At 44.6% G+C, this 17,439-nt stretch overlaps 1 protein-coding gene across 7 annotated transcripts in view; it reads left to right on the forward strand.

Moving 5' to 3' along the window:
• RTTN (rotatin) overlaps positions 1-17,439 on the forward strand; it is a 186,965-nt gene that overhangs the window by 1,923 nt on the left and 167,603 nt on the right. For 6 of the 7 annotated variants that reach the window (XM_053250104.1, XM_053250107.1, XM_053250106.1 and 3 more), the window contains exons 2-4: positions 2,254-2,441; positions 2,678-2,876; positions 17,155-17,241. In XM_053250104.1, coding sequence (XP_053106079.1) covers positions 2,254-2,441; positions 2,678-2,876; positions 17,155-17,241 — 474 coding nt within the window. Of the gene's footprint in view, positions 1-2,253; positions 2,442-2,677; positions 2,877-15,537; positions 16,200-17,154; positions 17,242-17,439 lie in introns of those variants that run through there. The other variant, XM_053250108.1, reaches the window with a different exon arrangement.

Genomic DNA, 17,439 nt, shown 5'->3' on the forward strand with positions numbered 1-17,439 from the left:
ATATATATATATATATATATATATATATATATATGCCTATTGCTTTAGAAATGCGTATCCTGAAGATATTTAGGGAGCATTTCTGTGGCTAAAGAAATAAGCTGCAATTTGGAATATCAATCTGCTCTTGATAGGCTCAATGAGAGTGGTATTTGAGGTGTAATTCTTTGTTTGTAATTGTGATCCATGACTGTTGTCATTTTCCTTCTACTACTACTTTCCTTGCTTTTTGAACTTTTCTAGGCTAGTTAACTCAATGGAGATTGTTATAAATTAGCAGCTAAACATTAACAAAGTAAGTACTGATAACACAAAACTGTACTTTATTTTCTTTATCATATTTCTATACCACCTGATATAGAAATCTCCAGGCGGAGTACAAGTTAAAACATAGTACTTGCAATATATTTAAAATGTACTTTATCTGGTGAAAAATCTCCAGCTCCTCACAATCTCCTTAGGGCCACTTTATACACAGATGTGGTTTTAGTGTATTCATCACGTTTCTTATGGTAACATCACATTCAGTGGGAAGCTATGACTGGCATAGCTCCAAGGTATGTATCCTGTTCAGACATTGCTCACTGTATGGTTATGCTAAAACCATGACTACTGTAATATAACAAATGAGCTTAACTTTGATCCAGTTGAACCTTTGCAGACTTGGGATAATATTTCTTGCTTTTCTAGAGGAGGATTAGGGCAACGCTTTCAGCAGCTGTACTGTATATGTACTGGTACGCCAGCTGCGACCCTACTTGGAGAAGTCAGACCTGACCTCAGTCACTCATGCTTTGGGAACATCCAGATTGGACTACTGCAATGCGTTCTACATGGTGCTGCTTCGGCTCCTTCATAATGGTTTGGAAGCTTCAGCTGGTTGAGAATGCTGCTACAAGGATGCTTATGGGCACAAGTCACTTCACGAGTATCACACCCATCCTATGACAGATTCATTGGTTACTGGTCCGCTTCCGGGCTAGATTCAAGGTGCTGGCCTTGACCTTTAAACCTCTACATGGCTTGGGGCCAGGGTACCTGTCGGACCACATTCACTCATGAACCTGCCAGGGCCCTCTGCTCAGGATCTCCCGACCAATAACAGAGGTCTGGTTGGCAGGGACTGGAGACAGGGTCTTTTTGGTTGTGGCCCCTTGGCTTTGGAACACCCTCCCTAAAGACCTTCAGCATGCTCCCTCCTTCAGTGTTTTTAAAAAACAATTTAAAATGCATCTTTTAAAAAAGAGGCTTTTTAATGTTTCATCTCTGTTTATATCTGGTAGGTTCTTTAGTTTTTATATTTCTCAGTTTTTAGCTTTAAAAATAACTTTTAATTTGAAACTTTTAAAAAATATAATTTTGAATGTGGTTTTTTAGCTTGGTCTTTTAACTTCTTATACTTAAATTTGGTTAACTTTATTAGTTTTATTTTACATTGTATTTTTTTATTAATGTTGTGAGCTGCCCCGAGCAGTAGTGTACTGGAGGGGTGGGGTATAAATACTTTAAATAAATTAATTAAATAAATTGTACAGTTCTGCCATCCCTTCATTGAGAAGAAGACTGGAAGTTCTTCATGAAAAACATCTTCATAAAGTTGTTTTGACAGAAAAAAAAGTTGAACCTTGTCCTATCCAGAAGAGCATTCTCTTGACCTGTTCCAAAGAAACTCTGTCCCTTCTGAAACAAGAGGCTTTTCTAGATGGACATATGATTTAACTTACAATAGGAAATAAAATGAGAAAGACAGGCAGTGTTTTTTCTATTTTTTTTCATCTGTGTGCAGAATGAGTTTTGTTCTGGGTGGCAGTATCAAGGCAGTGTGTGTGCACGTGCATTCAGAGTGGGACTCTTCCGTATTAAACCTGACAGGATCTAAAACTAACTGAGCGGACATCAAAAAATGTGTGAGCGTGCACACCTTAGAGGGAACAGTGACCACAGGGCATCCATGGATATTGTGTAATATTCATAGTACCATATGCTAGCAGTCCGTGGCAATCAATGAAAAAGCTATGCCCCCGCCACCAATTAGAATAGAAGGATAGTGCTAAGAATATTACTCAATGTCCATCATGGGAATTTCTTGTTTTATCTCCTGTCTTCATTTGTGCTGCAGCTGGAGTATAACAGGTGGCAACTTTTATGAGCGAAGCAACTTACTGCTGATAATGAAAGGAAGAGAGTTGTGTGAAAGGAGAAGAGGACAGCTTAAATTTTCTTCTTCCAATTTTATTTTCTCTCTTTTAACAGGTCATCAGCTGGCTGAGATTAGAGAACGAGCTCTTAAGAACATTTTGTGTAAATTAGATCACAACTTGATTACGTATGCTGATCTGGTTCAAGAAAAGCTGCTATTCCACAGTCTTTTAGAATGGTTCAACTTTCCTGTAGTTCCAATGAAAGAAGAAGTTTTGAATTTAGTGAGCAACTTAATAAAGGTATGGGTTTAGGTATTGTTAATAATATGAAAACTAGCAGTTTTAACTAACGCCCCGTACCCATGTTCAAAAGTACTTGTACATTTCCCACTTAATGAAAAGTGTCTGTTTAAACATAAGAAAAACTGGGTCTTCTGCAAGGTGAAGTTCAAATTAAAAGCTCAGTATTTTCTTGAGTCTAAAAAGCTCCAAGAAGTTCCCACTTCACTTTTAACTGTGTGATCTTTGCAATTTAGCACCCGTTTGCTGTGGAGCAACTCATTGGGATTGGGGCAGTGGACTTCTTTTCCCAGCTTCGTCAAAGTGTGGACCCGAACCTGCAGGCCACAGTAGATGGAATCCTGGATGGACTATTCCTGCTACCATCCGAGATCCCTACTGATTATCAGGCAGTTCCTAATCATGCTCAGTCCTTCCCACCAGTGTCTAATCCTGGTAAGTTACACCTTTCTCCATACTAGAGCCTGCAGAATTGAATTTTGTCTGAGCTCACACTGATAAACTATCTCTTTTGCTGCTCAAAATTTGTAACTGGAACCTTACACTTAACCAGGAATGTACCTGTCTGCCAAGGGTCACTGCCCAGTCCTTTCCCAGCAACCCCTCTCAGCCTTTCATTTAGCAGCTGCACCCCAGTCGTACATTACACTTAGCACATGTACAGAAGTCTCTTTAAGCGCTTCAGCAGGAAACCCCGCACTTCCCCTACATTTTCAAATGTGATGGGTCAATTGCCGGTGAGCATCAGCAGTACTGATGAGGAGTGGAATCCAACATGCAACTTTTCTGCTGATTCATCAAGGTCTGTATCTGAGGATGAGGAAGCTGGCCTTCTGAGCATATTCCACTATGTATACATAGTGTGTGTGTGTGTGTGTGTGTCACTGGATGTAGCATTATGGTAAGAGGAGATCTTCAGACGTGCTTTTGTTGTGGATTACTGCAAAAAATTCCAGTATTTCTTGCAGTTAGTTAGCAGATTAAACCAGGTTGTGGTTTACTTAATGTAGTAAGATTCCAGCGACTATATACTTGCCCAGCTACAGAGCAGCAGCGTCATATGAGATAAGCAGCACTATGGCAGCACCAGGCCAGTGGGAGGCATGAAGAAATAGTACTTCTTACAGGTATGGCTTTGTGTACTTGCTGTGTTCTGTATCGAGTGGCACTTCCAGTTTTGGCATGGAGAAGATTCTGGAAGATAGTTGTAGGCAGAATTGTGAGAGAAAATAGCTGTTGAGGACATATGCACAAGGTTATAAGGAATTGTGTGACCTCAAGGAATAAATGGGAAAAGCTGCAGATGTTGCAACAATTTGACATCTAACACCAGGGCTATTGCTAAATGAAAGATGGGTCTCTCCAGATGAGAACTTGGCATTGTGAGTCTTATGGACACAGAGGAGATACTTGAATGGAATGTCAAGAAGAGTCTGTAATGGGTGACAATTGCTTCTTTATCCATCTTATTAGAATGTTTTTACTGTGGGTTAGAAATGCCTTATTCCATTGCATTTGATCAGTTCTAATGTCAAGAAGTATGCTGGCACTATGAAGGGGATACACCAGAGTTATGTGATGGTAAGTTGGCCATACTTTTTCTCCATGTTTCAGTCTCTTATCAAAGTGTGAGGTTATCATGGATGACACCTACCTGTTCTCTCACCCACAGCAGAGAACCCTGGACTTAGGTACAACATTCGAGACTGCTTTTAAGCAGTCTGCTTCAACAGAAATCAGACTGCTTTAAGGGGAAATCCAGCATGTTGAGGTCATAGACGTAACTGTAAGTGGTGGATGCTTCTGGATTCTGTATTGAGACATGCAGAATGCAAATGGTGTTAACATGGTTGCTGAGTAGCATATTAACCTTGTGAATATGCACGCGTTTCTAATATTTACAGCTAATGAACTTGAAGATGCTACACAGGAAGGTGATTATGATGTAGGTCATGAGTACAATGTGCAGAACTGTGGGGCCAGGAAAAGCAGATTAAGATGCCTAGTGTAAATAATATCTCACACTTTATTGTGATATTTCTGGTACTTAGGATGTACTTAGGATGGCGATATGATACGAGATGTCAGTACCGAAGTGGCCATTCAACTCCTTGATACATGGAGAAGCCAGTGAGATAGAAACTACTGGGATGATGTCTGGAACGCAGGTGGCAGAAATTTCTAAGCAGGTCTGATCAAACAACGCAGGCTACAGCTTCTGTTCAAAACTACTCTGTGGGCAGTGATGGCAGCAAAGAAAGTTTAGTTCTCTGCCACCATTGTACAGATGCACTGTCAGCTGGTGGACCTGTACTGAACGTTGAAAGACCTTTTGCAGTTTGGTTCAGCTGAGCAAGGAAAGAGACACTTGGTAGCCTGCTGTGACCAGTTTGAATTACCTTTTAGCATTTAAAATGGCTTGCATCTATGCAAACTGGAACACCTGAGTTAATGAGTTAGAGATGAATGCAGCTAGCACTGTCTGGTCCAGTTCTGATGCATACTTTTTCAGCTTGTTGTACTTGGAAGTTTGTCCTGTAACTTGTGTTCTTGCCCTTCATGACTTATTAAAGCAGTCAGAGGAGACCTGTGTAGTAAAATCTATAAAATGGTTTTTCAGTCTGGTTTTCAATCTGATTATGGGACAGAAACTGCCTTCACTGGGGGATGAACAGGGGAGTGCAACTCTGGATCTCTTGGTGACTTCCAATACCATGGCGTCCTCCTGAGACACCTCACTGAGGTGGGATTGGGCACCATATCACAGTGCATCTGGTTCCAAAAGGTGGTCCTAGTGGACTACTACTTGTCCCCATGATTTTTGCTTTTGGGGTGCTGCAGAGAACTGTTCTGTCTCCCATGCTTGTCAGCATCTACAGAAACTCTGGGGAAGATTATCCAAAGTTCTGGCTGAAGGTATTGTCAGCATATTGATGACACACAGGTATACCTCTCATTTGTTGCACCTGGTGCAGTTGGATGCGATTTTGAGGTGGATGAGGGCAAAAAAGCCTTGAAGGTTGGTCTAAGATGGAGATCCTATTAATTGGAGGCAGTGCTGACTTGGTTGCTGAAGGTAGACCTGTTCTAGATGGAGTTGCACCACTTCTGAAAGACCAAGTTTGTAGTTTGTGAGTTTTCCTGGATTGGGAGCTTTCCCTGGGGATGTCCAGGTATCTGCTGTGGTGAGGGATGTGTTTTCCTAGCTTGAGTTTCTTTATTAAAGGCTCTTGTTTACTCGGGATGTGCCCGAATAGGCTTCGGCACCTGCGGGGGTACTACTTTAAGGGCGGGGGATGGTGTACTCACCCCCACCCCCGCGTTTCCCCTGCCGGCGCTCTCCAAATTTCAAGCCCCTTGGGGTGGCAGCGTTCCTCCCTGCCGCCCCATTCCCCCCGTCAGCCGGAAGTGGCCAGAAGTCGCAAGCGCGCGGGCGCCCATTGTGCATGTGTGCGCGTGCACGCACGGCAGGCGGGCGGGCACACGTGCGCATGATGGGTGCACGTGCACTCGCGACTCCCGGCCACTTCTGGCCGATGGGGGGAACGGGGCGGCAGGGACGAATGCTGCCGCCCCGTGGGACTTGAAATTTGGAGAGTGCCGGCGGGGGAAACGCGGCGGGGTGGTGGTAAGTACACCCTCCCCCACCCTTAAAGTAGTACCCCCACCGGTGCTGAAGCACCGAATCCTGCCCCAGCGCCGAAACGTTTCGGAGGCCTTTACAATGGCCTCCGAAACGTTTCGGGCACAAGCCTAGAGTAAACTTAGCAGTTATGGGATAAGGGAGCAGGATCATGTGGATTGGTAACTGGTTGAAGAGCAGGAAATAGAGGGTAGGAAAAAATGGACAGTTCTCTAAATGGAGGGAAGCAAAAGGTGGAGTCCCCCAAGGATCTGTACTGGGCCCACTGCTCTTTAATTTATTCATAAATGATATAGAATTTGAGGTAAGCAGCGAGGTGACCAAACTTGCAGATGACACTAAACTATTTAAGAAAGCGTCTCCTTTGTCATGAACCCTGCTGACTGTTATGATCTTCTGGAGAGGTCTGGTTGTGGATGCCTCTGGCTGGTTTGGTGGCCGCCCAGGACCGGGCTTTCTCTGTGGCTGCCCCGGTGCTTTGGAATATGTTCCCTGCTGAAATAACATCTGGGGACCCAACGTTGAGAATCACTGACCTAGAGCACCTTCTTTATGATGCAAGGCCAAAACATCTGGTCACAACATCTAGAAATGGGGGTTGTCCCATGAAACCAATTGCCAGGAAATTCTGGACAGACAAAGGGAAGTACTTTTTCACACAACACACAGTTAATCTATGGAATTCTCTGCGACGGGATGTGGTATGGCCACCACCTCAGCTGTCTTTGAAAGAGGCCTAGACAAATTCATGGAGGACAGGTCTATCAATTACTTCTAGTCTTGGTGGCTGTAGGCTTAGACGCAGGGTCCTTCTAAATACCAGTTGTGGGAGAGCAACAGCAGGAGTGGGGGCATGCCTTCATTTCTTGCTTGTGGGCCTCACAGAGGCATCTGGTGGGCCACTGTTTAACATAGGATGCTGGATTAGATAGGCCTTCGGCCTGATCCAGCAGGGCTATTATTATGAGGAGTTGCCTGAACCATGACCCTTCCTGAATAGGGCGGATCAGTCTCCTGTGAGATATGTCTTTGTTACATAAGACTACTGCAATATTCTCTGCATTGGGTTGCCCTTAAAGACAGTCTAGAAACTTCAGCTGGTACAGAATGCAGCTGCCAGAGTGCTGCTAAAGGTGAGCTAGATGACTCGTATAACACCCATTCTGTATTAACCTTACTGAGTAGCTTTGTTGCCAGATTTGGCTTTTTAAAAGCCAGATTTTGGGTTGCAGCCCATTTGACCCACGAGTATACCCCTTAGGTCATTCTTTCTCAGCATAGTTTAAATTATGGCTTTCACCTTCAAGGTCTTAAACTGTCGGGACCCACTTTACCTCAGAGGCTGTCTGCATCCATATAAACCTGCTGTGGCCTTCAGATTTGCCTTGGAGGCCCTACCCTTGCAAACCTGCCTCGTAAATCCTAGAGTCCTTCTGATTTTGTTTAGGTCTGTCTATTGAGGACAGATTAGTTTGTTTTCTTTGTGTACTTAAACTTTGGTGTTTTGACTATGATGCAAAAAAACCCTAAATTTTTGCATACTTTAGAAAATGGGGGGCTTCTTGCCTGCATAGGTGAGTGGCAGTTGTCCGCATGCTGTATGCATGACAAAAACACAGTCTTGCTGGATGAGGCCCAGGCCTATCTAGTCCAGCTTCCTGTTTCACACAGTGGCCCACCAGTTGCCTCTGGGAAGCCCATATGCAAAGGTTGATGGCATATCCACTTTCCTGTTGTTGCTCCCCTGCAACTGGTACTTAGAGGCATCTTGCCTCTGCAGCTGGAGGTGGCCTAAAGCCACCAGACTATAGTAGCCATTGATAGCCCTGTCTTCTATGAATCTGTCCAAGCCCCTTTTTAAAGCCATCCAAGCTAGTGGTCATCACCACATCACATGGCAGATAATTCCATAGAATAATTACGTGCTGTGTGAAAAGTACTTCCTTCTGTCGGTCCTAAATTTCCTGGCCAGTTTCATGGGATGACCCTGGTTCTAGTGTTGTTAGAGAGGAAGAAAAGCTTATCTCTCTTCACTCTTTCTACTCCATGCATGATTTTTATATACTTGTATCATGTCTCCCCATAGTTGCCTCTTTTCCAAACTAAAAAGCCCCAATTGCTGTAGCCTTGCCTCATAAGGAAGGTGCTCCAGGCCCCTGATCATCTTTTTCCAGTTCCACAATGTCCATCTTAAGGTACAGTGACCAGAACTTTATGCAGTACTCAAAACGTGGCCACACCATTGATTTGTTTAAGGGCACCATAATATTAGCATTTTTACTTTCAATCCCCTTCCTAATGATCCCTAGCATGACCACTTCACAGCTGCTACATACTGAGTTGATGCTTTCAATGTACCCCAACCCCAAGATCTCTCTCCTGGTCAGTCACCGATTGCTCAGACCCCACCAGTGTATCTGTGAAATTGGGTTTCTTTGTCCCAATATGCATCATTTACACTTGCTTACACTGAACAGCATTTGCCATGTTGCTGCCTACTCACCAAGTTTGGAGAGATCATTTTGGAGCTCCTCACAATCTGTTTTGGATTTCAAGACTTTAAATAGTTTAGTGTCCTCTGCAAATTTGGCCAATTCACTGCTTACCTCAACTTCTAGATCATTATTGAACAAGTTAAAGAGCACTGGTCCCAGTACAGATGCCTGGGGGACCCCACTTCCTACCTCCCTTCATTGTGAAAATTGTCCGTTTATTCCTACCCTGTCCTTCAAACATTTACCAATCCACAAATGAACCTGATCTCTTATCCCATGACTGCTAAGTTTACTCAAGAGCCTTTGATGGGGAACTTTGTCAAAAACATTTTGGTAGTCCAAGTATACTCTGTCAATTGGATCACCTTTATCTACATGCCTCTTTACACTCTCAAAGAATTTCAAAAGGTTAGTGAGGCAAGGCTTTCCCTGGCAGAAACCATGCTGATTCTCCTTCAACAAGGCTTGTTCTTCTATATGTTTAACAATTTTGTCCTTGTATGCTTTCCATCAATTTACCTGGCACAGAAGTTAAGCTAACTGTAATTTCCCAGATGCTCCCTGAATCCCTTTTTGAAAATTGGAGTTATATTAGCTGCTTTCCAGTCTTCTGGTACAGAACCTGATTGTAGGGAAAAGTTAAATGTTATTGCTAGGAGATCAGTAATTTCACATTTGAATTCCTTAAGAACTCTTGGGTGGATGCCATCTGGTGATTTATTAATTTTTAGTCTTTTTAAGACAGATTAGAACACCCTCTCTCGTCACCTCAGATTGGCCCAATTCTTCAGCCCAAGCCTGAGAAGCTCGGTTCTGGAGTTGGGTATATGCTCAGTATCCTCTGCTGTGAAGATAGATGCAAAGAACTCATTCAATTTCTCTGCAATCTCCTTATCCTCAATCGCTTTCACGCTCTCATCATCTAAGGGTCCAACCACTTCTCTGGCAGGTTTAAAGAACTTTTTGTTATTCCCCTTGACACTTCTAGCTATATCCTCCTCAGACTCTCTTTTTACATCCCTTATTGTCTCCCTGCATTTCTTTTGCCAGAGTTTGTTCCTTTTTGTTCTCTTCATTTGGGCAGGACTTCCATTTTCTGAAGGAAGTCTTCTTCCCTTTTATGGTTTCCCTGACTCTGCTTGTTAACCATGTTGGCATTCTCCTGAACTTGGTGGTACCTTTCCTCCTTCTTGGTATACATTCCAACTGAGCTTCTATTATTGTGGTTTTGAATAAGCTCCATGCTTTCTGGAGTGATTTGACCCTCCTGACTTTCCCTTTCAGATTCCTTTTTACCAGTCCCCTCATTTTTGAGAAAGTTTCTTCTTCTGAAGTCCAGCGCATCTGTGTTGGACTTGCTTTGCAATGCTTTACTTGCATAAAAGCTGAGTTGGATCACACTATGGTCACTGTTCCCCAATGGTTCTAGAACTCTGACATCTCACACCAGGTCCTGGGTACTACTCAGGATGAAGTCCAAGGTTACTTTCTCTCTGGTTGGTTCTGCGACCAACAGTTCTAAAGCACAGCCATTTAGCATGTCTAGAAATTTGTCCTCTCTGTCACTTGCCCAGTCTATGTAAGGGTAGTTGAAGTCACCCATTATTACTTCTCTGTATCTCTTTGACGCCTCTCTGATTTGCTTCTCCAACTCCAGGTTACTCTCAGCGTTTTGATCTGGAGGATGATAGCACATCCCTAGTGACATATTTCCTTTTAGTTCCCGTATTGTCATCTATAATGATTCTGTGGAGGACTCCAGTTCTCCAAGGTTTTCTAGTTTTAGATTCTATCTATTATTTAACATACAGTGCTACTCCACTTCCAATCCATACTTCTCTGTCCCTTCTGTGGAGTTTATATCCAGGAATAACAGTGTTGCACTGGTTCCCACCGTTCTACCAGGTTTCTGTTATGCCCACTATATCTATATTTTCATTAGCAACCAAGCACTCCAGCTCACCCATCTTGGCTCCGAGGCTTCTAGCATTGGTATATAAACACGTATATGCTGAGTCTCTTACCTGACATTGGCGTATGCTATATCCATTTACATCTTATTTATAATAATAATTATTTATTATTAAAACTTTTATACTGCCCTTCCAAAAGGCTCAGGCCGGTTTACATTAAAACACCTTAAAATCAGTTAATAATAAAAATAAAAATTATAAAACATAACAATGATTAACAATTAAAAACATCACAAAACTACAATTAAACAATCCAAACAATTTAAAAACAAATTTTAAAAAGCTGAGAAAGCCTGGCTGAAGAGATGTGTTTTCAGGTGTTTTCTGAAGATTGCCAGAGATGGGGAGGATCGTATCTCAGCAGGGAGCACATTCCACAATCTCGGGGCAGCAGCCGAAAAGGCCCGTCTCTGTGTAGCCACCAAATGAGTTGGTGGCAACGGGAGACGGACCTCCTCAAGTGACCTCAGCGGCCGGTGGGGCTCATAGCGAAGAAGATGCTCTCTTAGATACCCGGGGCCTAAGCCGTTTAGGGCTTTATAAGTAATAACTAGCACTTTGTATTTTGCCCAGAAACCTACTGGCAGCCAGTGTAACTCCATCAACAAAGGAGTAATGTGGTCTCTCCGAGATAGCAATAGCAATAGCACTTACATGTATATACCGCTCTATAGCTGAAGCTCTCTAAGCGGTTTACAATGATTTAGCATATTGCCCCCAACATTCTGGGTACTCATTTTACCGACCTCGGAAGGATGGAAGGCTGAGTCAACCTTGAGCCCCTGGTCAGGATCAAACTTGTAACCTTCTGGTTACAGGGCGGCAGTTTTACCACTGCGCCACCAGGGGCTGAGATGACCCAGAGACCAACCTGGCTGCCGCATTCTGGACCAACTGAAGTTTCCGGACTTCGTACAAAGGAAGCCCCACGTAGAGCTAGTCTGGAGGTTACCAACAAATGTGCCACTGTTTTGAGGTCACTGATCTCGAGAAATGGGCGCAGCTGGTGTATCAGCCGAAGCTGATAGAAGGCACTCCTGGCCACCGCCTCAGCCTGAGAAACCAAGGAGAGACGTTGATCCAGAAGTACTCCCAGACCGCGAACCTGTTCCTTTTGGGGAAGTGTGACCCCATCTAGAATAGGCAGATCAAAATAGTCTCTAGAGTTCTGACCCCGCACAATAAGTACCTCTGTCTTATCCGGATTCAGCTTCAGCTTATTCTCCCTCATCCAGCCCATTACTGCTTCCAGGCAGGCATTTAGGGAGGATATGCCAACTCCTGAAGAAGTTGACATGGAGAAGTAGATCTGGGTGTCATCAGCATACTGGTAACACCCAGCTCCAAATCCCCTGATGATCTCTCCCAGCGGTTTCATGTAGATGTTAAAAAGCATTGGAGAGAGTATGGAGCCTTGAGGAACACCATACCTAAGCTCAGATTTTGAAGAGCAACAATCTCCAATTAACACCATCTGGAATCTGTCCGAGAGGTGGGAGCGGAACCACTGAAAAACAGTGCCTCCCACCCCCAACCCCCTCAGACGTTCCAGAAGGATACTATGGTCGATAGTATCGAAAGCTGCCGAAAGATCCAAGAGGACCAACAGAGTCACACTTCCTCTGTCCATTGCCAATTGGAGATCATCCATCAGGCCGACCAAGGCAGTCTCCACCCCATAGCCCGCCCGAAAACCAGTTTGAAATGGGTCTAGATAATCAGTTTCCTCCAAGACCGCCTGGAGCTGAGAGGCCACCACCCTCTCAATTACCTTGCCCAGCCATGGGAGATTGGAAACTGGCCTATAATTGCTCAACTCTGAGGGATCTAACGCAGGCTTCTTTAGAAGAGGTCTAATAGTTGCCTCCTTAAGACAAGGAGGCATCCTGCCCTCCCTCAGAGAAGCATTTATGATTTCTACCAGGCCGCCTACAACAGCCTCCCTGCTAGATAGAACAAGCCATGTTGGACAAGGATCAAGAGGACAAGTGGTAGGCCTTACCGCTCCAAGCAGTTTGTCCACATCCTCAGGAGTCACAAACTGAAATTGATCCAGCCGAATCGTATAAGAGGAGTTGTCGGACACCTCCAGTTCAGACATCAGATTAATTGTGGAGTCTCCATCTAGGTCGGCCCGAATCAGAGAGATTTTGTCTGCGAAAAATTCATTAAACACACCACAGTGGGTAACTGATGCCTCCAAATTCTGGTTCAAGGGAGAGGGAGCAGATACTAGTCCCCTGACAACCCTGAACAACTCCGCTGGACGTGAACTCGCAGAGGCAATACGGGCAGAAAAGAACCGCTTCTTTGCTGCACGTATCGCCTGAGCATAGATCTTTAAATGTGCTCCATGTCGTAATCTGTCGGATTCGAGTTGAGTTTTTCTCCACTTGCGCTCCAGTCGCCTACCTTGCCGCTTCAGTCCCCGTAGATCTTCCGTATACCAAGGGGCCAATTTTGAAGCAGGTCGGAGGGGACGCTTAGGAGCAATCGTGTCTACTGCCCTGGTGAGCAAGTTGTTCCAGTTTTCAACCAGGGCATCAACAGAATCACCTGCAGAGCCAACATTAAATCTCTCCAAGGCTTCTTGGAATCCTAACGGATCCAGTAACCTCTTCAGGCGGACCATTCTAATAGGCCCCTCGCCCCTGCGGAGGTGGGAAGTGGTTGTAAGTCCAACCTTAACCAGATGGTGGTCTGTCCATGACAACGGGGAGATCGAAGGAGTCCCCACCCACGGAGCACCACCCTGATCAGAATAAAAGACCAGATCAAGCGTGTGACCTGCAATATGCGTCGATCCAGAGACCGCTTGGGATAGGCCCATAGTCGTCATGGCCGCTATGAACTGCTGAGCTGCCCCGGACAGATTGGTCCCAAAATGAACATTGAAGTCCCCCAGCACCAAAAGTCTGGGAGACTCCAAAGCAAGTTCCACGACCAAGTCCGTGAGCTCAGTAAGGGATTGCGTTGGGCAGCGGGGCGATCGGTACACCAACAGAAGTCCCAATCTATCCCTGGTCCCCAAACTCAAGTACACACATTCGATATGGTCTGATACCCTAACATGGACCCTGGTAAGGGAGATGTTATCCTTGTAGACCACAGCCACTCCACCTCCCCGCCCACGTCCCCTCACCTGCTCCTCTACAGAATATCCTGGTGGGAGAAGCTGGGACCAAACTGGACCACTAGCCTCCCCCAACCAAGTCTCAGTAATACACATCAGGTCGGCCCCTTCATCCATGATCAAATCATGGATGAGTTCTGATTTATTTTGGACCGACCTGGCATTGCAGAGAAGCAAGGTAAGGTTATGTGCGATGTTGGCAGTGCTCCCCGAGATCAAAGAGCTGGCAGGAGAGCCGGAAAGGGGGAGAGCTATTAGATTTCTGACCACCCTTCCCCCGGAACAGCCTGCTGACCTGCCAGCGTTTCTTCTTCTATTCCCCACCACCACAGGAATAGCTGCCCTACCTTCAACGAATGCACTCCCTGGCTCCCCATCTCCAGACAAACCCACACACATTACAACTTCAACCCAACCTCAGCACAACCTAAAACTGATTAAACAGAAGCCTCCCTCTATACGAATGGTTGGACAAAGTGTCCAGCCCTCGTTTCTCCCCCGAAGGGGCTCCCCCAAAGGGGCAACCCCCTTTGGTGTCGCCTCTTCGGTGGCGACCCTGCCGGTGGCGGGCCCGCCGCCACTGGCAGTCTTCCTATATAGGCTGAGCAATAAGCTCAACAGGTGGAACCAGGAAAAAACTGCCCACTCACTCTTACAACCCCAGTCCTGCAAAGCCTCTCCACAAGCAGTCCTGGGGGAAGCAGATGGCAACCAGGGAGGGCAGAAGAGAAGAGGCAAACACCCCAGTCTCTCACCCTGGGGGAGATGGAATCCTCTTCTCCTCTTCTCCAGCAGGCTTCTGGGGGCTTTGGCTACTGGCAGTCTTCCTATATAGGCTGAGCAGTAAGCTCAGCAGGTAGAACCAGGAAAAAACTGCCCACTCACCCTTACAACCTTGGCACCTTAGGGGATTTTTCTTGCCGAACCAGCTGCCACCCAGTTCCTGTCGGCAATCCCCCAAAGCTGCTATGCTCAATCCTATGCAAGTGTATACTTGGCACTTATGCTTTGGGGTATGTGAACTGTTTGCTCTCAATCTGTTAAGGCTTGCTTTGTGCCTGATGCTTGGGGATTTGAAGTGGCTGTGCTTGCCAGCAGGCAACCAGCATTTTGCAATCGAAACTGTTTGTGCCCCAGCCATTAGGGCTTGTGTTGCACTTTCTTGTTTGTAATATACAACAACTAGCCAAACGTTATTGCTACTTTCTTCTACAGCTTCATCTTGTGCTCAGCGCTGGAAGCTTGAGGAGGACCATCATCTTGAGCAGAAGGTTCCACTGTACAATAAACTGGAGGATGCTATGTTACCCCAGCAGGTACAGGGTAAAGCCCAAGAGGGAGCTTCTGATGACTATCAGGAAGGAGCCTGTGCTGAAGAGGCAAAATGGCAACAAGTTCCCTCAGGCTTGGCAAGGTCAACCTTGTTCTACTTACGTGATGTGGGAAACCACACCAACAAGATCCTGAGACGGGGTAAATTTTTAAAAAATATTATTATAAATATCACTTTGTGTATATGTCACATATGCTTTTGTGATACATTGCAAAATTATGTGCAAAATTCCTATGCTGGGATTTGTAAAGTGGTCTGATGAATATACAGTTTGTCAGTACTATCACTAGATTTTAGCGGATTAGTGTACTTGATGAAAGATGTTTTTGTGTAAATACTTCTTGTTTGAGTCATGAAAGCTTTACTGACGACTCTGATTTGGGCTTGTCTCCACAGTTGACCAGCTAGTTGACCTCAATGTAGGTCTTTCACGGAGGGTGATGCTTCTGAGCAGAAGTGTGTCAGCTGTTGAGCACCAGCTTCTAGAATTAAGGAAGGCAAACCAGATATGAGGCCAATTATCTGAAGACTGAACACATTGCTGGGGGAGTCTTATATTTAAATGAACTTAGGCTTCTGTGTTTGTGATATAAACTTTTTTTGAATGTTGTGTTTGCTTCCTTTATTTGTTCTTCTAACAGACATTGATGTCACCATTTTAATCTTCATATGCAGTTTATTATTAAAATGTAAGCTTGTACTGTGGCACTAGCAGTGCTATCTTCTGCAGCCATACACCTTGCCTCTTCTGCCCCTCCCCTGGCTAAGCCTGTGGTGGAATTGGCTAACCTTGACCTTCTGCTAGGTGCCATAGTGGTGCATGCTGCATGTGATGCGACTCCTCTGTTGGCAAGCAAGAATAGTAATCCAACAACTCTTGTAGCCTAGCTGCTGAAAGCACAACAGAATGTATGCAAGAAACACAGCAATATTGCATCCCTGAAGGAGATCTTCTCGAACTTAAATGCAAAACTCACATCCCATTCAGTGACATAATCCACACATCAGACATGATGAAATGTGCCCTGAGGCTTTGCTATCCCACATTCTGCACTTTCTTATCCTCAGTGGATACAGAGTCTGATGATTCATTGGCATGAGTTGCCCATGGGGAGGGGCTTCCACTCTTCATCAGTACTGCTTTTGCTCACTATCAACTGATCTATTGCATCTCAATAAGGGTAAGTGATGATGTACTGGTGCTCCAAACCTTTTATTCTGTTCAATTTTATATCCCACTCTATTTCATGGGCTTAGAGTGACTTGTGGTATTGGTCCCCCCCCCCAAATGTTCATAGTCCTGTGCCCAGGGGGCTACAATCCAAATAATAATGGTTGGGAGGAAATGAGACCAAATGGTATATGTTTTTAAAAAATCTATTTTAAAAGGAACAAAAAAAATCTCAATCCCAAATGTGGTGGTGGTGGTAGTGATGGTAGTGCTTCTAGAATTCCACCCAGCAGGTAAGTAGATGTTCGTTCATAGGTCCTGGAAAGCTGCTTTTCCAGCATCAGCACCAACTACCATGGCAGCTGTTGGAAAAGATGCTGCAGAATGGACTAGAGTAGACAGGGAGCAGAACTCAGACCTAAGTGTGATGGTCTCTCCTAGGTGTGAGGTTTTCTTGAATGCCAAGTTGCACGTGCGCTGTGCATCACACCAGGTATATGGCCATTAGCTTTGACTAATAGGAAGAATGTGTTTGACTACTAAGAGGTAGTAGGGTGAAGGCTCTTTAGACACAGACAGCTTCCTGCTAAATACAACCTCAGTCTTAAATTTGAGAAACTGCAGTGGTTATAGCTGTGAGGACATAGACAAAATACAGGTTTGTCAGCTGTAGCACACAACTTTGCACCATGCACCTGTTTCTGCTTTAGCCCTGAATGTATAAGGAACTTAAACTATAAATTGTTAGAGGTGATTGGGGGTGGGGGATACAATGCTATTGTGTGAAAACTTGTGCAAGGTTTTGCCAGCAGGAAAACATTGCAGTTTACCTCTTGTGCAATACTTTAAGTCAGAAAAGGTCCTTGCGTGAGTTTTCTCATTGTGGAACCTAACCTGTTAAGATTGATAAAATTATATATGGAATACAGGAGATGTTGCTTAGTCTGATTTTTATATCTTTTAAGTTCTATCCCAAGATACTCATGCTGGATACTTTCACCAAGGCAAAAGTCACTTGGAAGAGATGGGAATACCACCAAAACAAGTAACTGGTAAGTAACTGTAATATCTATTATTTAATTTATGATCTGGATTGTGATCCATTGTATCCATAAGAAATGTAATGTGTCATTATCGAGCTTCTTCAATGTTGCTTTAAAATCTTCCTCCTTTCTTAGTTAGTTCTTCAGGAATGTATTGAGGTCATCCACACAATCAGAAACTGTGTTCTATCCAGGTTTGGGAGCTGT

This window comes from Hemicordylus capensis, chromosome 4 (assembly GCF_027244095.1).
Source record: "Hemicordylus capensis ecotype Gifberg chromosome 4, rHemCap1.1.pri, whole genome shotgun sequence".
NCBI lineage: Eukaryota > Metazoa > Chordata > Lepidosauria > Squamata > Cordylidae > Hemicordylus > Hemicordylus capensis.